Source organism: Trichechus manatus, unplaced genomic scaffold (genome assembly GCF_000243295.1).
Source record: "Trichechus manatus latirostris isolate Lorelei unplaced genomic scaffold, TriManLat1.0 scaffold00107, whole genome shotgun sequence".
In the NCBI taxonomy this organism is placed as follows: domain Eukaryota; kingdom Metazoa; phylum Chordata; class Mammalia; order Sirenia; family Trichechidae; genus Trichechus; species Trichechus manatus.
In genome coordinates, this window is record NW_004444043.1 from 8751961 (window position 1) to 8773370 (window position 21410).

Sequence of the window (21410 nt, forward strand, 5' to 3'; positions counted from 1 at the left end):
GAAAAGCTAAGGAAAAAGAAATATGTAAAATAGAAGTTCATATAAGCAAAATGTTTTTTTTTAAATTAACCCACCAAATAAACCAATGACCTGTATTGCTGGATCACATTTGCCTTTAAACTCAATTTCTTAGGAAAAATATCGGGGAAATGGGTCTGGGGAGAAAGTGGCAGTGTAGGAACAAATCCTTACTGCAGAATACTCTGGAATTTTTTCTTGTCGAACTGGGATTGGCAATGCCTTGGTTGACCAGCATGAACTTGACAGTCCATCAGGGATAGAACAGGGGAAAAGCAACTCCACAGTGTGTGTTCTTTGTACCTTCACATACTTCATTACCCATGAACAGCACAGTGAGAGTGAGAAGTACTTCTGGGCTCCATGCATAACTCTGAAACCTACTGGCCACCAGCAGCTGCAGCTGTTCAAAAAAAAGAAACAAAAAATAAATGAAGAAGAAGAAACTGAAGCTTAGCTTTTAGTGTGGTTAATGGTTCTGAATAAAAGGGCCTGAAATCTGTATCTTCCATATTCTCTACACTTTTCGCTTGATGTTTAGCATTTTTAGATTTAAAATATTTTTATATTTCTTATTTTACAAAATCCCCACAGAAATTTTAAAAAGGCAGAATGGCAGTTCTGCTTTTTATAGTATTTATTCATTACTGTTTATGTCATTAATATATTCCTTTTAATTTTTTCCAGTAAAAGAGTTCTTTATTATCCAGTAGATATTCAATAGGTATTTACTGAAATGATTGTTACGTGTCAAGTTGTCTATGAAGTTCCTGAGGAAACAACAATGTAACTGGGATTATTAATATTTTTTTAAACACAGATTATGGGAAACCATCAGAGAAATAGTATGCTCTAGCATTATGTCGGTATTTGAAACAAGAAATATGCCTTAACTAGAATTCAAATCTTAGCAGTCAGAACTTTTCATTCACCATTCTTCACACTAATTTGGCAGTGTTGAATTATAGCCACAATCTCAACAATATACAAAAGCTCTGCTAGTATGTGTGACACACATGCTTCTATTTCCTAACCTTTGCAAAGAGTAGAAAATACTAATCAATTCTTGCTGAGGTGGACTTAATTCAAAACTCCACCTCAATACAGTAATTCAGATAATCACTATAGAATGAACAGATTAAGACGCAGATAAAGCCATTGCTACCTTTGGTGTAGGAGATTGGAAATTTTGCCCAGGCTGTGGTGTTACACTGGACTAAACTTTTGCTCCCTCTCAAACATGACAGCATGGAACCCTGCTGGCACAGTGGTTAAGCATTTGGCTGCTAACCAAAAGGCTGGCAGTTTGAATCCACCAACTGTTCCTTAGAAACTCTATGGGGAAGTTCTACTCTGTCCTATAGGGTTGCTATAAGTCAGAATCAACTCGATGGCAATGGGTTTTGGTTGAAACATAACAGCAAAGGAATTTTTTTTAGGCATAAACCTACAAGGATGGGGAGAACAGGAGAAGAGGAAACAGTGATGAAATTTTAGAAGCTGAAAAGCAAATGGATTAATGATAAGTGACTAATCAGTTCTGACAAATTAGAATTCCAAGCCAGCAGAAGGAAAAAATGGGAAGCAACATAATTTACACTGAAAAAATCTCCAAAGGCTCCGGAATTGGCAACCACAGGTACATCTCTAATTAGTGAACCAAAACAGAAGGATGGTTTGGATGTCTGTTTAAAAGAATCCCAGATGTACTCTTTCACTTGGCAAAGATGGGTTAATCCCCTGTCTCCTGTCTTGGTAGAAGACTGGAAGAATTTTCTCCAGAAATAGCAAAATAGAGATGTCTGTGGGCTAGAAGACTGCAAGGAGTACCACAGTGAATACAGGAAGTGTGAGTGAGCATTTATACATTGAAAGCCAATACACCATGCCCTGCTTCCCACTTGGGTACTAGAATGCAGCTAGATAAGCTTTACTTCCCAGGCAGAAGTCTGGAAGTGGCTTTTCTGAGGGAATCTCATCAGCTCAACAGGAAAAGCCTAAAGATATTGACATGGGGGTTTATCAGACAGCCCAGCCAGAGCCCTATAGTAAACATCTGTCCACAGCTCCACCCACATGAACAAAGCCTTCCTGTTCCACCCTTAAATATGAACAGACAGCAAAGAATCACAAGGCATCTGAAGAAAGTCTCTAATATAAAAGAGACAGACCAATAGGGCAATAAAAAAGGACAAAAATCTTGGCTAAAACAAAGACAATGAAATGGAAAGAAGTTTAAAAAAGATTTCATATTCTCATGAAGACTAAACTATTGTAGCCACTAAACAAAATGGAATGTTATTTTTTAAAAGAACAACTGGAGAGCAAAACAGTTTTCCAAAATTAAAATTGTAATAACAAAAGTGAAAAAGTCAAGAGAAAGTATTGAAAATTTATACTAAGGAAATATCCATGGGTTAAAGCAAAGAGATAAAGGAAGGTATATAAAAAGGAAAAGCAAGATTATCAGAGAACCAGTCCATGAGGTCCAATAATCAAATAATACGAATTCCAAAAACAGAGAAAAAAAAAATGAAGGGGAAGAAATCAAGAAATAATTCAAGAAATTTTCTTACAACTGAACAGCAAGCGCTTCCACTGATGAGCACACAGAATAAAAATAAATTCACCCCAAAACACATCGTCATGGAATTTCGAAACATTGGAGATAAGAAGTAGATCCTACAACTTGCTAGACAGGCAGAACAAACAAACAAAAATGGAAGTCACATCAGAAGGATTAAGAGTCAGAATGGCTTTGGACTTTCCAATAACAATTCTAGAATATAGAAGACAATGGAAAAGTATCTTCAAAATTCTAAAGAAGTATTATTTCCAATCTAACCAAATAGTGTTTATATCCATCAAAACTATCAGTCAAAGAGGAGGGTAAAAGAAGAACAGCTTTAGACATACAATGCTTCAAAAATTTACCTCTTACGCACGTCACCAAAACATGTGAGCAATCTAAGAAAGAGGAAGGTGGGATAAATAGGAAACAGGATCCAAAACAGGATAGAGTGATAGGGATGACAGCGAAGAGAAAGGATGACAGATACGCCAGGCATAAAAGTGTATCAGCTGAGATAGAAGAAGTTCGGAAGACCCTGGGAAAAATTTCTCCTAGTAGATGAAATAGACAAAACACCAAATTTGTCTAAATACATTGAGAGCATAATTCAATGGCCCTGGAAGTTGCTGCATACTCTCCTGCTGCCGTCAGGTCAGCCATGATGAAAGTGCTGAGAGAGAGAATCACAAAGAAATGGGGCTCAGCCCTGGCCCCATTCTAAACCTGGAAAAAAGCAGGGCCTGAAACCATATGTACCATTTCCCTGTTCAGTTGTATAACCTGATGCTGTCCAGTCGATTTGGACTCCTAACGACCCTATAGGACAAAGTAGAACTGATGGGGCAGTTCAGTTGTATAGACTAATAATTTTTTTTTTTTAACTTAAGCCAATTTGGGTTTTCTATTACTTGCAGAAAAAGAAAAAAGAAAAATACAGTGAAACCTGTGAGAGCCGAAACTCAGTGGGACTGCCTTGCTTTTCTGGGTCTTGAAAGTTTTCCACCTTTGACAGGGTACAGTCACCATTTTTCTACTGCTTTCTATTTAGTGGAAAATATTTGAGTTTTCCTTCTCTGATGGGTTTCTGCCTTACACAGGTTTTGGCTTTCACAGGTTTTACTGTACTAATAGTAATACAGAGAGTTTTAAAGTTTGGAAATGAGGGAAAAGTTGGAAACAAGACACTGAATACAGAAGATTTTCACTGAAGCTCTTAGGCATCACTTTTCTACGTGGATCTTGAAGCATATCATTAATTTTGGCAAACAAGAGTGCGTCTTATTCTAATATTTTACAACTTAAAGAGGTTATAAAAAGAGAAGTTAAGGGATTAGCAAATGGCTTCTGGCAATCAACATCACTGAGTTCAGAGAATTCTTCTGGGATCTTCCAGTGTATCCTTCCATGTATAAAAATGGGTAAAATAGGCAGGATAGAATCTGCCATTTGTATATGACTACATGGATATTTTCTTTATTTTATTCAATTTTCAAAGTAATATATAGATTTTTAATCACTCCTTCTAAGTTTACCACAACTGAATTTTTCTTTCTCCTTTTGGAAAACACCCAAATCTTGCAGGAAGGTCCCTGAGAAGGGCTTGAAAGATGGATAGTAAGGATTGAGGAACTGTCCAGAGCATTAATGACATTCCACATCAAATGCCCCACTTTGAGGAAAAAAATTAAAAAGAAGGACATACTGACTGCAGAAAAAAAATTGCAAAATGCAAAGATATCTCCAACCTGCTCGTGCGGCCGCCATTTTCTTGTTTCGCATTTTATTCTCCAAAGCTTGCTGCAGGGAAAAACGAGAGAAGAAGATTAGATTTCCTGGTCTTTTCTACTACTTGCCATTAACAAACACAGTAATTCTATAAGATTAGTTGTATCCTACCATTTTCATCTTCCTTTTTAGATCCAGATTTGCTGCCTTCTGGCCCTTGGCGGTAGCATTGAGATAATAGATGGTCAAACTAAAGTAAGAACAAAAAACACAATGTGTTTCTCAAGGTTCCTTTTAAATTAACATTTATTTACCTAGATCACTGGAGTGGACTTTAAGATATTTTCTGCTCTAACCCTCCTATTTTGTAGATAAGGAAAGTGAGATCCAGAGACGTAAAGAGGTGCACTCAGCATCACACAGCATCTAGGGATGGAGCTGGGAAGTTGGACCCCAAGGTTGCTAGTCCTCAGCCAGGTGCTCTGTCCACTACATTGTACTCCCTAACATTAGCTCGTTCTTGGAAATGTATTAACATCAGTTTACACTGTAACTAAAAATAACATTTTAAATTAATGACAATGGCATCCAAGAGAATGGAAAATCTACCGACGCTTAGAGAACAAAGAAGATAATTTCTTCATAGTCATAGCTAATTAACATGGATTTTTTTTCATGATATGTATTGTTTGAATGGGAGTCTCTAAGTAGTGCAAATGAGTGATGCACTTGACTGCCAACCAAAAGGTTCAAGCTCACCCAGAGGCACCTTGGAACAAAGGCCTGGTGATCTACTGAAAAATCAGCCATTGAAAACCCTATGGAGCACAGTTCTACTCTGACGCACATAGGGTCGCCATGAGTCAGAACTGACTCAGTGACAACTGGCATTGTTTTCATTTCTCTTTCCCTCAAAAAGAAAACGCTTCATAAAAAAATAAAAAATTATTGGTTTTTAAATGACATTTACATTTCTAGAAAGAACCAATCAAAGTTACTTCAAAGAATTCGCTAAAAATATATATACCCCTCCTCACTTAAAGCAAAACAAACAAACAAAAAAATGCAGTTAAAAAGGTAACTGTTTGTTGCAGAAAAATGGATATTTATCATATTTCCTCTGCTCACCAACATGCCAGATTAAATCCTTTATGAGCCATCTGGTGCGAGCAACACAGTTATTGATATGGTTTAGCTGAGCTTATTTGTCTCTTACATGAGTAATGGAAGTTTGAATAAAATTTCACACCTGAAGGCATCTGGTGCAATATCTGGAATGAAGTAGGTGCTCAATAAATGTGTGTGTGAATGTATATGTGTGTGTGCGAGTGTTATAAAGTTTCCTTAGCAAAGCGACTAGATTTGGGGGATGAACTTAAAGATTTTACAGGCCACTTCCAGCTCCAGGATTCTCTGTTCATTCATCACTTTTTTTCTGCCTTGAAATGAACCTTATATTGGATAACCCTTACAAATCATTTTGTAGTCCCCAAAAGAACGTGACTGCCCACTGAGAGAGAAATAACACGACTCTTCTATCTATTCAGTTACCGAAACCAGTCAAGCTGATCTAACATGATCCAGTGGGGACACTCAAAATGCTCATAACATTTTCTAATTAAAGGAAATAAGAAGCCATGCCAACTGCATGGGCCCCATAAAATAGAAGATGAGACCTTAGGAATCCAAAATATCAGATAGATGATAAACTGAAACTTGTGTTTTAAATCAGACGCTCTGAACTAAACTCAGTCTAGGAGATAATGTATTTGTCCCTTATATGCTGACAGCTTTCCACTGTTGTTGTGATTGTTAGCTGCTGTGGAGTCAGCTCCCAACTCATGGTGACCTCCATGCACAATGGAACAAAACATTGCCCAGCCCTGCATTGTCCTCATAACCCCTTACAGACTGGACCATTGTGATCTATAGGGTTTTCATTGGCTGATTTTTCAGAAGTAAATCCCCAGGCCTTTCTTCCTAGTCCATCTTCGTCTAGTCCCTGGTTGGTATAAATGGTTAATGTGCTAGGCTGTTAACCATAAGGTCGGCAGGTCATGTCCACCCAGAGGTGCCTTAGAAGAAAGTCCTGGTGATCTGAAAAATCAGCCATCAAAAACCCTATGGAGCACAGTTCTACTCTGACACACATGGGGTAATCATGAGTTGGAACTGACTTGACAGCAACTGGCTTAACTAGACTATACATATCAAGGGTTGGAAACTATGAGTCCTAGGCCAAACCTGGCCAGCTGCCGTTTTGTTTGGCCCACAAACTAAGAATGATTTTTACTTTTTAAAGTGGCTATATAAGTACTTATGTACTATGTCAAATTTCTTGACCCACAAACCTAAAATATGTATTGTCTTGCCCTTTAAGAAAAAGTATGCCAACCCTGGGTCTATCTACTCCATCCCCAGCAAGTGGGTTTCAGCTCTTCTGAACATCCATGACTATGAACTCAGTGTGTGGTGCTACAGAAATTGGGGAGAATAAGAAGTGAGAAATGCGGAGACATGAGAGTGAATTCACTTATTAGCCACTTGACTGGGGGCAGTTAACTACTCAAAGCTTCGGTGCACTGCAGTAACATGATTAATGAGGCCAACCTCACTGTGGGGATTAAATGAGTTACTGCATGGATGGTGCCTGGAACAATGGCAGTCCACAAATCAGTATTTGTTTCTTTGCCACACTCCTGAGACAGCTTACTAAATCCTTAGTGGCATTAGAACAATGTTATTCGTTTGCTGGAAAAGAAATCTGTCTCTCAGGAAGTTAAGGATATATTAACAAAATCTGTTGCTTGAATTTTGTGGGTCTTTGTTTTTCAAAACACGAGACCTTAATTCTACCACTAAAACATATGCACAGCTGTGGTCGAATCAATTCCAATTCATGGCGACCTCATGTGTGTCCAGTTTTCCTGTCCCTTCCTGCCTTCTCATCTTTGCTTTTGGGCTGGTGTGCCCATTAGTCTCCTGTGTATGAACTGAATTACAAAGCTGTTTTCTCACGAGTGTTACTGTTGGCCCTATAGACCTGTCTAATCTTCGGCTGAAGAGTGAACCTCAGGAGTGATGCAGTGCTGAGTTAAAAGGGTGTCCAGGGGCCATACTCTTGGGGTTTCTCCAGTCTCTGTCAGACCAGCAACCCTGGCCTTTTTGTGCGTGTGTGTATGTGTGAATTTGAATTTTGTTCTACATTTTTCTCCTGCTCTATCCGGGACACTCTATTGTGATCCCTGCCAGAGCAGTCAGTGGTAACTGGGCACCATCTAGTTGCTCTGAGCTAGTCTGGTGGAGGTTGTGGTAGTTGTGGTCCATCAGTCCTTTGGACTAATCTTTCCCTTGTGTCTTTGGTCTTTTCATTCTCCTTTGTTCCAGCTAGGATGGGACCAGTAGATATATCTTAGGTAGCCACTAGAAGGCTTTTAAGACCCCAGATGCTACTCACCACAGTTGGATGTAGAACAATTTCTTTATAGATTATGTTATGCCAATTGAGCTAGATGTTGCCTGAGATCAATGGCTGAATTTTTGGAAGTAGATCACCAAGACTTTCTCTCCAAACACATCTGGGTAGAGGTGAACCGACAACCTTTCCATTAGCAGCCAAGCACATTAACCCATTTGTACCACCAAGAGACAATTATATCACTAAAGGGCCTTAACTCTTAAAAGCCACAAACATACCTCTTCACATGCTCTCAGAAGTCACTGCATCATGAAAATGTGAAGAGAAGAAATCACATCAAGGGCCATGTGGGGAAGCATGCTGCTTCAGAGAGATCATTTTCCGATGCATTTGCACCAGAGATTTACTATGTACTCTTAATACCAACCCGGGATCAAGGTTTTGTAGCATACATAATGGTAATATGCTTTATTGCCTAATTATCCCTACGGGATATTAGTTCTCACTCCTAAAAGGCATCATGGTGTAAGGAGCGAGCACTGGATTTACCATTAAAGAATCTGCTCTAAGTTCTACTATTACTCCCTTTCTCATCTAGGGAAAATAAATTCACTCCTGTAAGTCGGTTTCTTAATTTATAAAACTGAAGAAGCTGACATCTGCCCTTGGTATACGCTATGGCTCTTGATGACGATAATGAGGATAATGATAATGCAGCTCAGAACCCCAGCTCATTGGCTTCAAATCAGTGAGAGTTTTCTCCTGAGATGTCCTAGTTTTACTTTGATTTAAACAAATCCACTCCTTTTTATCAGCTATCACTTCTAAGGTCTCCCTGGGGGTGGTTTAATACCTGCCCTCTTGGCTAGCAGCAGTGACGGTTCCAGGCTTTCTATTTAGAAGGGGCTTGGGGATTAAAAGGAAGGGCTAGGGCACTTTCTTCGCTCTTCATAGCAAGCATATATTTTTACTTAGAATATAAGTTTATCTACGATGGCCAAGAGTCAGAAGCCAGTGAAGATTACATAAGAACAAAAGCTTCCTCCCAAATTCTCCTTTGATATACCTCTGACTTTGAAGGGATGGACTAAGTGACTTTTCTGAGACCCCTTGGGTCCTATGATTCTATTATCATGGATACACAGTTATTGATGGCCCTCTAGAAACAAGTTACGGACAAGCACAGGGTGATTTTTAAGACTTCTAAGCCTTTAGCGCTAAAATAGAACCTATAGGGCTCTCAAGAGGAATATTAACTTAGAGGCTCATCATATCTGTGTATTCACAGCCATCTGCTTTTTGGAACTAGAAGTGGGGGCTGGCTGTACAGGGAAGCTCAATGTGCTGATTAGATTTAGCATTTATGTTTCCCTTGCTTTCACTGTTTACTGATAATTATTTTGGTTACTGGGGAACAAATCTTATAATCCTGGGGAGGCAAAGACAGATGCAGATGGCTGTGAATCATATCCAATAGGATCAGAATATGGCTCATGAATTTCAGCCTCTCACCACCATGTAATCAGCGCTGAATTTGGTTAGATCACAGCACAACCCTTGGGGAGAAAAACCTAAAATATAAAAGGAGCCAGGAAGAACTTTACAAAGGCTCTGTCTAGGAGGAGGGAAGGCACATACCCCATCACCAGTATGACAGCAATGACCAGTCCAGGGTTGGAAAGCTGTCTCAAGATCTTCGCCATCCAACTGGGGAAATCATGCTCCAGTGTCTCTCCAATGACTTCAAACATCCGGTTTTTGCCACTGAAGAAAACACAGGAAGAGAAGTCCATGTAAAACATGTTGGCAAACTATAGTTATAGCAAGAAAAGGAAGAAAAGCATGGCAATCTACTTCCAAAAAATCAGTCAGTGAAAACCCTCTGGATGACAATGGTTCAATCCACAACCAATCAGAAGGGTGGCAAAGCATTTCGTTTTGTTGTGCACGAGGTTGCCATGAGTTGGGGGTCAACTCGACAGCAGCTAAAAATAATCACATATGAAGAAAACTAGAACTCTTTCTCAAACACTGACTAGACATGCTTTTAGGTTAGGAATCTGACATTTAGCTAGTACAGCTCCTGATCCTTTGACCTCAGATTCTCAGCTTATGGAAAGGATATAAGATATGTAGCCAATGCAGTTAGGAAGTTAATTATAGTATTAGAAGCTTTTTTTTAAAATGTATTTCTAAGATTTTGATTGAAATATATCTTGTAAATAGTTCATAAGTCTGTCCCTCAGCCAGTTGTTCTTATAGGAGAATGTTCTTGGGTTGAGTGAAGAGTATATTTGATTTTTAATTAACCTTGGAAATGAGCATAAGGAATAGCTTAATGGAATAAAATCTGCAAATAACCCAATATCTTTTTCCACCCAAGAGCATCCATCTCACTTTCCACCAGACTTCTTCCATCAGAGTTGTTAATAGGTAAGCACACAGACTGGTAAGTCTTTTTCCCTCAGTGTGTCTTCTAGGGACATTATCAATTAGCTTAGCTCCACTGCTAAGAACAGAAAGTAGGAAGACAAGAAAAATAGGCCTAAAAAGCAAAGGTCCTTAATGGGTTGATTCACAACCATTAAGTTGAAAATCAGCCCCTATTAACTGGAGAAATGAGAACAGGATGTCTGTCTTCACTCAGTATATAAGGTCCAGAATTATAAAGTAATATCCATTGGACCAGGTTACATACACACACATATTGATTCTCCTATGAAAAGAGGTAATTTTCAGAAAAGTTATTGGGTTGTTTCTTGCCAGATTGTATATATCACCAGAATAAAGTTTGGTGTATAACTTAATATAATGTTTTGGTTTGGCTTTTTTTTTTTTTTTTTTCCCAATCTTACTTACTAAATGAGCTTGACCCACATCTCTCAAATCAGATTTTTCTTTTTTTTTTTTCCTCCTGATGTAACAAGATCTTTCAACAGACCAAAAAAGTTCCGGGTATCTTGCTACGAGTCACTGGACCACAAAGGTAGGGGTCAGTTTTGCTTCACAAATCATAGATTTACACACAAATTAGCAAGGCTTATGATACATGAGGAGTCCCTGGGTGGTACAAGCGGTTAAGCATTTGGCTACTAACCAGAAGGTTGGTGGTTCAAATCCACCCAGAAGTACCTCAGAAGAAAGGCCTGGTGATCTACTTCTGAAAGGTCAAAGCCATTGAAAACCCCATGGAGCAGTTCTACGCTGACTCACATGGGGTCGCCATGAGTCAGAATCAACAAACTGATTTTTTATGATACATGAGTAGGAATGAAGCTTATAGACAATTGGGTTTCTTCATCATTCCATTCTAATTGACCATGTTTCCCACCTGCCAGATGGAATACAGGGTATGGAGGTAGGCAAAGAAGACCAGAGAAGATGAGAGAATCCATTCTCCCTTCTCCAGCTTCTCAGGCCTATGGTCAATGAATGGGGTCAGAGGAGGGGGACTAGAATTTTAGAAAGTGATCCCTACCCACAAAGGTCTTCTTAGTATCCAATGTGTCCCAATGCAAAGTCACTAACATCTCGGGGGTTTCTCAGGTGTCTTTTCCAGATGAGGCCTCTTGTCAAAGAAAGAAGTCCAGGTCTCTTAATTATATGCAAACTATAGAAGGATCTACAAAACCCTGGGAATCCCTTCTTCCTGGTTAGGCTAGGTGTGCCACTTCACAATATTCCAGAAATCCTGTTAAGTCTGTCTGAAACTATACAAAGGAGTGAAATGCTGTTACACTTAACCTATAGCTCTCCTGTGGACATACCTCCATCCACTCTAGATTAGAACAGTCTATGAGCAGGCCTGTCTTGTAAGCTCCACAGATGAAAATCCATGTCCAATTTACCCCTAGATCTCCTCCAGTGCTTAGCACACAATAAGCAGCCATTATTCATTCACTGGTTAAGCATTTGGCTGCTAACCAAAAGGTTTGTAGTTTGAATCCACCAGCCTCTCCTTGGAAACCCTATGGGGCAGTTCTACTCTGTCCTATAGGGTCACTATGAGTTGGAATCAATTTGATGGCAATGGGTTTTTATTCACTCATTAATTAATTAAAAATATCGACTACTCTTGTGTTCTGGACTCATAAAGATGAAGATGTTTTGTCCCCAACCTCTAGAAGTCAGCTAGGCCATTCATGAAGAGAGATGCATAACATGTAATTATAAATGAGTCATGTAAAAGCAGTTTCACAATATGATGTCAATTTTTAAAGCTCCATATAAACCTATACATATTATCTGATCTCAGTTATGAAAAATCTACATAAAAAGAAAATCAGAATATAAAACGCCAAGATGTTGAGAGCTGTGATTTCAGGTCTTTAGGGTTGTTGGCAATGCTTGCTTCCATGTTAAAATGTGTCCACAATTTCCAGACTGTGTAAGATGAACACATATTACCTTTGCAGTAAGATGAAAATATGTTTTCAAAAATCTCCATAATGTATGCAGGGAGGTGTGTGAGAATTTAGAGGCCTAGAAATTGTTCAGGATTCTTATCATATGGCAGGGAAAAAAAATCAAGTGTCAGGAAATGAGGTGGAACAAGTAGAAGAATTTGCTTCGTATGGTCATCGAAGAAATAGTTTTTATAATTTTGAACTGGTTAATGTAAATCTACTTCACAGGCTATTGGAATAATTTCCTGGAAAATCTACCCTCCATAGCCAGGTCTGATGAAACCAGGCCAAGCAAGAATATCTCAACTGGCTTTGCTGAATGGGCCTTCTAAAGGTATATAGTCATTTTACCCAAAAACATATCTGCACCTGGGAGCAAAGTCCCCCAACCTAATTGGCCATCACTGTGATGCCTCCATGTATAACAGAACAAAACGTTGCCTGGTCCTGCACCATTTTTATGATCTGATGTCTCTATTAACCTTTCAAATGCATGTTGCCAATTTGCTGCCCACACAGGAGGCAGATAGAGTCAGAGGACCTTTACTAAAATAGGCAGGGCAAACCACCTCAAACTCAGAGTCCCAAAGGATGGTGAGCCCTGAGGCTCCTACTAATAAACGCTTTCTCTCCTCATTCCTAGAGCAGAAAAACCCTTTTCAACTTCTAAGTCAAATGAGTAAACAAGGCAAACATTCTTTTGTTCTAAAATAGACTGTCTAAATAAGATGAAGAGACGCCCCTTTCCTGGTACTCCACTGAAAATATTTAAAGTTCTCTGACCTCAAAATAGTGAAATACATGTGGTGTTTTTGCTTACGTCTGCCATTTAGGAAACACTTGGTCAAAGTGAGATACTATACCTTACATACAGACTCATTTTCTTCAGTACAAATCAGAGTAATTCAGTGTCATGGATTGAATTACGTTCCCCCCAAATTGTGTGTATCAGTTTGGCTGGGCCATGATTCTTGGTATTGTGTGATTTTCCTATATGTTGTAAATCCTGCCTCTATGATGTTAATAAGGGAGGATGGGTGGCAGTTGTGTTAGTGAGGCAGGACTCAGTCTACAAGATTGAACTGTATCTTGAGGCAATCTCTTGAGATATAAAAGAGAGAAGCTAGCAGAAAGACAGGGAACCTCATACCACCAAGAAAGCAGTGCCGGGAGCAGAGCACGGCCTTTGGAGCTGGGGTCCCTGTGTGGAGAAGCTTCTAGTCTGGGGGAAGATTGATGAGAAGGCTGACAGAGAGAGGAAGCTTTCCCCCGGAGCTGATGCCCTGAATTTGGACTTCTAGCCTACTGGACTGTAAGAAAATAAATTTCTCTTTGTTAAAGCCATCCACTTGTGGTATTTCTGTTATAGCAGCACTGGATGCTAAGACACTCGGTCTGTGGTATAAAGAGAAGCACAGAGTTAGGGCTCAAGGGACTAACATTGCACAGTAATTGTATGTGTCTAGCTCAATGACACTTTCAATATGAATGCATCTGTGTAATCACCATTCACTCCATTTTTAATTTGTGTGGTTTCCCTTATAGACAGCTAAACCAAAAAAAAAAAAAAAAAACAAACCATTGCTGTCAAGTTGATTCCGACTCATAAGGACCCTATAGGACAGAGTAGAACTGCCACCTAGGGTTTCCAAGAAGCAGCTGGTGGATTCTAACTATGGATCTTTTGGTTAGTAGCTGAGCTCTTAACCACTGCGCCACCAGTGCTATAGACAGCTGAAGTCTTTTATGTTTTACTGAGAAGGATCAACTTCCAGTTAAAAAGTTAAAAGCACACCTAAAGCTTATGCTGGATATTAAACTGTGCTGGTAATTTGCAATTAACTAAAGTATTTGCATGGCTTATCTCTTGAACTTTGTACCCCAAGATTTGTTAAGGATTTATTAAAACCAGTCTTTCCTTCAAGACTGCAATTTCATATTTAGCCTCCAGATGTCACTCTCTACATTATTTCAGCTCACTTTGGAAGAAAAAGAGAAAAAATACAGTGTGTGTCAACATCAGCCTCCTGAGTATGACAGAACTCCAGCTGGTTTTGCCCTCTCAGCTGGCCTAACATTTTCTTTCATTCATCTCTGATAAATCAATAATAACTCAGACTATTATTAGAGTGAAAATGCCTCTTCTATACTTGTACTTAGTCGTTGGCAAAGAACACTTTGACTTTAACAACGTGAGTCTGACAGCATGAAGGAGAAATTACATGTGGCCATTACTGCATCATGCTTGTCATTCTCATTGCTTTTCATGTTCACGCTTCCTTCACTGAAAAGGGGAACTAACTCAAATGCACGCTACCTAGTGACTCAACATGCAGGTTGTTGGGGGACTGTGATTTCTGAGGCCCTTTAAGGAATGACGTCCCAACTCTCCAGACCCCAGTGACTTTGCTTTCTTGATACGCGTCACAGGAAGAAGTCTGTCATAGAAGACTAGAAACGTATATCTTCAGCTTGGACGAAGAGTCTTCTTAACTCTTCATTACTAACTTGAGTGATGTATCTCTGATATTTGAGGAGAATACATAAGAGGAACATGCTCAGTTTTTCTTTTTAACATGTAGCATTTTGGCTTATAAATTGTGTGGCCTTCTTTATATTCACTGTAATCTAATAATCTTTCCATTTGCTATGGGGCAATCGACTTTATTATTTTTTTAATTTGGTGGTCCATGTGAGAGTTAGCAATGGTTTATTGTATCTGGATGTAATCGCCTAGCATCAGGAAAACTTTCACATCCAGACTAATGTAAAAAAATCTTGCTCTTAGTTTATCTCCTAATATGGAAATAGCTTAGATTCTTTGCCTATATTTTACCCAGGCAGGCACTGGAGCAATTAAATTATTTTCCCTTTTATGATTCCCAAATGAGGAAACAAATGGAACTTGCCCAAGAACTCAATCTCCATGTCACATACTGAGCCTGAATACCCAAAGGATCTCATTTCTACAGAATGATGATGTCATTGTTTGCAAACAAAATATAGGTTATACAATGAGTGACCATTCCCATCTCCACCCCGAAAGAAAAAAATGCCCAAATGGAATTTCAAAGGTGAGAGACCTGAATGGGCCACAATCAAAAGATGGCGGCAGGGATACGATCATGTACAGGACAGGCATGGTGGACAGGAAGAGGATGAGCAATAGCATGCCCAGGTAGAAAGTATTTCCTCTGGAAGATTTGAAGACCCTGGCCTCAGGAACATTGCAGCACATCACAGCCCAGCACTGGAAATACATGGATGTGTGGAGTCGAAGAATGTTGATGCCTGGGAGGCAGGGAGCATAGAAGGAGCCCATCCTAGAAAGAAAAATAGAACTCTGCTCAATTTTGAGTTTTTACTCCGTAACAAAGCCACACACCTGTTTATTTTACAACATGCCTAATTTCTGAAGACAGAAAATGTATTGCCACTTTCATCCACACAAACTCTGTTTATAAATAAACCCAGCTGCTCTAGTTCTATCCTCTATCTACATTTTACCATTACCCCATTATTGTAGGTATTATATACATAATTCTTTCATGGAAATTATGCTGTTCACAAAATATACCTGTTATCATTACTAAATTAAAACTACAAAAGAGTTAAACAATATATTTCCATCATTTCTTTTAGTTTTCTTTTTTAATTTTTAAATAAACTTGATTTCTAATTCTCATATCATTGATTAATATATCTAAAATGTTAACTTTTTAAGTAACTGACAGTTAAAACCACTCATTCTGTTCAAATAAACTGTACATTTGGTTTAATTACTTTCATCAAGGCTAATTAATTTTTACTAAAAAAAATTAAAATAAGTTTTTCTTCTTCTGATGCTAATCGTTTTTTATTTGTAGCTGCTATGGTGTTTTAGAGCTGTTTGGAGTGATGTATTTGTGTCCAATATGACAATATGTGTATTTGTGTCCAGTATGACAACATGTAGCCCTGGTGGCGCAGTGGTTCAGAGTTTGGCTGCTAACCAAAGGATCGGCAGTTTGAATCCACCAGCTGCTCTTCGGAAACTCTATGGGGCAGTTGTATCCTGTCCTATAGGGTCGCTATGAGTCAGAATCGATTTAATGGCAACGAGTATGACAATATGCTTTGTTGATAATTTATAGCTAGCTTCATGTGTTTTGAGATGAAAATTCCATACAGGCATTTAATTTTGTTTATCTGTTTACTTCCTGAATTTAGATTGTCCTAGGAATCCCCTGCTTTGTGCATCTGACTTCTTAAAAACTTATTTAAAATAGCACTTTTAACCAGGAACCAGTTAGGAGAGGTCACTTCTACCTGATGGCTGAGTTGATTCTTTCAACAAAATAAATTTCAATTTTCATTGATGAGAAAGTCCTTTAGCACCATAAAACAATATAAATAGCAATTTATTAGCCCAAAACCTAAAGGAGGACACATGTGCGCTTATTTTAGAAGTATAAACAGAGTCCTATCTGTTAAACTGCCCCAACTATAACAAAGCCCTCAACATTTCTAGTTATGCTTAGCATTTGAGACTTCCTGAATATGCAGAGAAGTTGTTTAAACCAATCCAATGCAAATTTGGTATATTCTAGGAGAGGGGTGGTTAGATTAGATGAAGAAATTATTTTCTGCTATGACTGAATTTACTTAAACCCAAAGTTAATTCATTCCATTGAAAATGAATTTGTTGATTTGTTGACAGGATTCCGGACGGCAGATCTGAATGATATTTTTCCTATATTGAATTGACCAGTGACATTGTAGAAAGTCACACTATTAAAAACAACTGGGAAAGTAGACTTTGGAACAGCACAGGGTATCTTTCTTACAGGAGAGCAGCAGAGAACTGGGAACTCCAAAAAAGTGGATAAATGATAGTCCTAGCTAAGGGGTCAGAATTACAAAGCACTACCAGTTGGTATCAGATACCATAGCTGTGATGTAATATGCTCGTAGGATGAGGATACTCCTCCCCTCTTCTGAAAATCAGGCCTGGACATATGACTTGTTTTGGTCAATAAAATGTGAGCAGAGATGAGGTGTCTCACTGCTGGGTAGAAACAGTAAGCGCCCCACATGTTTTTTCATTCTTTTCTCCCCCTGTTATAGTGACCTTTAATGTTCCAGATAGGTCCCATTCTTTCAGTCTGGGTCTCCGAAGTGAAGGTATTTATAAGAGCAGAGCTCTCTATCAACTCACATTGGACATGTAGCATAGACAAGAAATAAACCTTTTTCTCTTCTTTCTTTTGGTAGGCCACTAAGATTTTAGGGGTGTATTTAATTGCAGCACAATCTATTCCAACCTAAGACATAATTCTGCATATAATTCAAAACATAGGCTTGCCTAAAACCGCATATGTTTGTACCTATATATATGTGTATTGTTTGTATGTATGCATGTGTATGTACACACATAGGTAGGTGTTATCTATAGATTAATAAATTTCAAAATAAATGTCACTTAGACATTTTGAACAAATGACTCAAAAACCATAACTTAGGAAAACAGGCCCTGGCACAGTGATATCTGAGCCTTAATACTCATCCTAGCTGTGCTCGTGACTCACTCATCAGCTTGGCTCACTAAGCCCCTTCTCCAGGATTGATCTCATTATCTGTCAGTTGAAGATCATTGTAAAACCTGCACCTTCTAAAATGCTTTTTTTCCTAGAAGATCAAAGCAAATGAAGATTTCTTTTATTTAACTCTCCTTACGACGCCAGTGGCATGGTATGTGGCAGGTAAACAATTTACATTTCGTCAACTGAGAAAATGAGTCGGAAAAGGTTACAGGACTGGGTGGAGGATGCCCAAGGAGGCAGTGTCGGGAGTGATGTCCACAACTCATCTTCTCCCTCACTGTGTGTGTTCTGCTGCCTCTCTCCACTCTGATATGTCAGAGATTTCATCCTTGAAAAACATGCTTACAAAAGCCTATGATGTCTATTTTAAAAATTAGTGTGCAATGTAAAGGTTTACTGATAAGTTCAACAAAATCGTCATAACAAAATGGATTTTACCCATAAAAGATAGCCTGTGATAACATCAGCATGAAGAATGTCTTCATTACTCAACACCTCCAAAAGCAGTAGTTGGACATCTTTAGTCACAAACCAACTGAATCAACACGAAAATCTCTATGTACCTTTTTGATTGTTTCTGTAGAAAATGGCCAAGCTTGGCTGTCAGATCTTTATGCCTCATAAATTAGTGAAATAGCCATATGTGAGCACCCTTGGGCGGGGTGAGCCTTCTAAACTTATGTTACACGCTGTTCCGACACCTTCTTTACCCTGCCAAATCCTCACTCCCTCAACAATCCCCTAGGAGTTAGTAGAAGGGTATTTGTGCAGAGAATTGGCCTGAGGATGAATAATAGTTTTTTTTTTTTTTTCTGTTTGTTTGTTTTTTTTGCTTCTGAGACTCTAGAAAGTGTGTGAGTATCTGTGTACACTCAAAAAAAAACATGATCACTTTCTAAAGTTCTCTTCAAACTAACCAGAAGCAAGACTTGACCATTGTCAGAAGAATAAACACATAGAAAGTGATAGAACAATGGGTGAGAGATTTTGATAACAGATTTGCCTGTGAGATAACTGGATATGAATTTTAGATTTTAAGAATTATAATATGAACAATAGTGGACTAAATACTTTCGAAATTACAAGTAAAACCAACGAGGACAGCCATCACAACAGCTTTTCTGACAATAAAAATGGATTTCTAGGCCGATCTGTTGTCTTAACGCAGAAAGAACACAATAGACAGGCAGCAGATGTCTGCACAAATGGCCCCCACCAGGCCTGAGGGATTTATGGCACTTTGTGTAAGATCCTGGGCATTTTAAAACTGAAATATAAGGCAGTAGTCTCTCATTACTCCGGTAGCAGTGTTAGCCATTTTCTGCCATACAGCAGAATCCCCTCCAGGAAAGGAAAGTTGCAGAACTCAGAGAAGCTGCTCCCTTTACTGTCTCTGTCGGTAGTCACACCTTGGGCCATCTTGATTTTCCTTCTTACCTGGAGAATAAAGGATATCTTTCACTCCTTAGTGCTAGTCTGGACACATAAGCCATAACTTACAAAATTTAGAAAGTGAGGGGACAGTAATGACATTTTTAGATATCCCTGGGAAGGCAGAAAATAATGTTTATACCGTCTTTTCTTCCTATTGATTCACCTACTGAGACACAGGTATTTGACAGGTCCCACGGCAGGACTATGGGGTCTTTGAGAGCAGCTTTTACATGACCGAAGCAGGACGATTTTCACATTTGCATAGAGATCCAGTCTGTCTGCACATAAATGTTTAATAATTCAAGCCAGCTATGGTTGAAGGATTTGAGTAACATATGAAGCCTGCTCAAAAACTGAGGCTAGTTACTGGTACTTGAGCATAGAATAATCATGTAGCTGATAGCACAATATTGTATTAGGCATGTGTCAATGGGATAAAGCAGCTCAGTTGTCACTGCTTGAGGGTTGGGTAACTCTTAGTTAAGAGTGACAGATTTCCACAACACATGGTCCCCAGATGAATCACATGCTGTGATTCCTTTCTAAACTCAAAAACTGTCTCTACTGTATCAACTCTTCTTAACCTGTCAGGTTTACAGCGAGAATACTCTCATTCCACAAAGGATTTATGACAATCCTTTGCACATCAAAAGAAATAACTCTGATGTGCAAATGACTCTGTGAAATGAGTTACATAGTAAAGATGATATTTTTAACTTGACCTTCCTAAAATATGTGTTTCATCTCTATAAACAAATGGATTTGGTGAGATATTATTTTTTAAAGTACCTACACATTGTATTTTCAATATATTCAGTAGTGATGACACAATAAAATCAGTTTCTCAGAAAGGCCTTACATTAATTTATTTCATACTTAACACATGGTAGTATGGTCGTTGATGTTTCACTGTAAGATCCTGCTGTCACAGGATCTAGAAATATGAAAACCTTCAAAGAAATCTACCAGTAATCCAGTTGCCATTGAGTTGATCCCCACTCATGGTGACTCCGTGTGCATCACAGTAGAACTGTTCTCTGTAAGTTTTTCAACGGCTGATTTTTCAGAAGTAGATTGTCAGACTTTTCTTCTGAGGGGCCTCTGGGTGGCCCAGACCCTCCAGCCTTTCAGTTAGCAGCCAAGCACATTAATTGCTTGTACCACCCAGAGAAATCTACCAGCCAGAAAATAGACTCCTATATTTGACAAAGGAGTACTCTGTGAAACAGGCAGATCTGCCTTTGATAACCGAGGTTTAAGATAAACCCGTTGGTATCAAGTTAATCCCGACTCACAGTGACTCTATAGGACAGAGTAGAACTGCACCATAGGGTTTCCAAGGCTATAAACCTTTACGGAAGCAGACTGCCACATCTTTCGCCCACGGAGTGACTGGTAGGTTTAAACTGCTGACTTTTTACATTAGCAGTCACTGCACTACCAGGGCTGCTTAGGTTTAAGACATGAAAAAGAAAAAAAGAAGGAAACTATTCATCGTCATCCGCTTTGCACAGGCCAATGAGTTAGACACAAATTGTGGTCTCCTCTGACACCACGCTACAGTGCTTTCTGCAATAAGTGACCTTGGAGACTTTTTCATTCGTGATAAACCGCCCCACTGCTGGCCTACCAGATCATGCCTTGATTGAAGATCAGAGCAAGGACATTGCCACTGATGTCAAATTCCGTGTATGAGGGCTAAAGGAGACACAGATGTTCATTGTATTAGCATCTCAAACCATGAAAACTGAAAGGCAAGTGTTTCTGCATGGACCTGGTTAGGCTCTCAACTACTTTATTACAGCAACATTAGCAGAATAATCAATACACTCCATAATAAAGCCTTAGAAATAAATGAAATAACAAGAAAACACCATTTTTTAACACAGTAAGACTCATTTAAAAATATTGTCATTCAATGCTGTGAAAATGTGCCCAGAAGGGCTCTTTCATACACTGCTGGGAAAAGTAAAAATCAAAACAAACTTCTAGAAAAGCAATGAAAAGATTTCAAAATCTCATTCTTTCTGACCCTGTAAGTCTACTTCCAGGAATTTGTCTTAATGAAGTAATATGAAATCCTGATAAATTTTAATAAGCAAAGATGAACCCATTCTAAATGTCCAACACTGGTTAAGTAAAGACTGTATAGCTATACTATAGTGTCTTTTGTAGCTAATTACAATCGTTTGGGAAGAATATTTACATACTTGAGAGAAAATTATGCTCTAATGTTAAACAAGAAATGTATAAGA

The 21410-nt window shown here is 38.7% G+C and overlaps 1 protein-coding gene across 1 annotated transcript in view; it reads right to left on the bottom strand.

Annotated features, from left to right (window-relative positions):
- Window positions 1-398: 398 nt before the first annotated feature.
- The window catches only part of TMC1 (transmembrane channel like 1), a 126098-nt gene continuing 105086 nt past the window's right edge, over window positions 399-21410 (bottom strand). Inside the window, exons 16-21 of the mRNA XM_012557529.1 lie at window positions 20786-20853; window positions 15223-15462; window positions 9372-9497; window positions 4487-4565; window positions 4336-4387; window positions 399-421 (exon numbers count right to left, since the gene is read on the bottom strand). Of these exons, the coding sequence (XP_012412983.1) occupies window positions 399-421; window positions 4336-4387; window positions 4487-4565; window positions 9372-9497; window positions 15223-15462; window positions 20786-20853 (588 nt within the window). The remainder of the gene's footprint in view (window positions 422-4335; window positions 4388-4486; window positions 4566-9371; window positions 9498-15222; window positions 15463-20785; window positions 20854-21410) is intronic.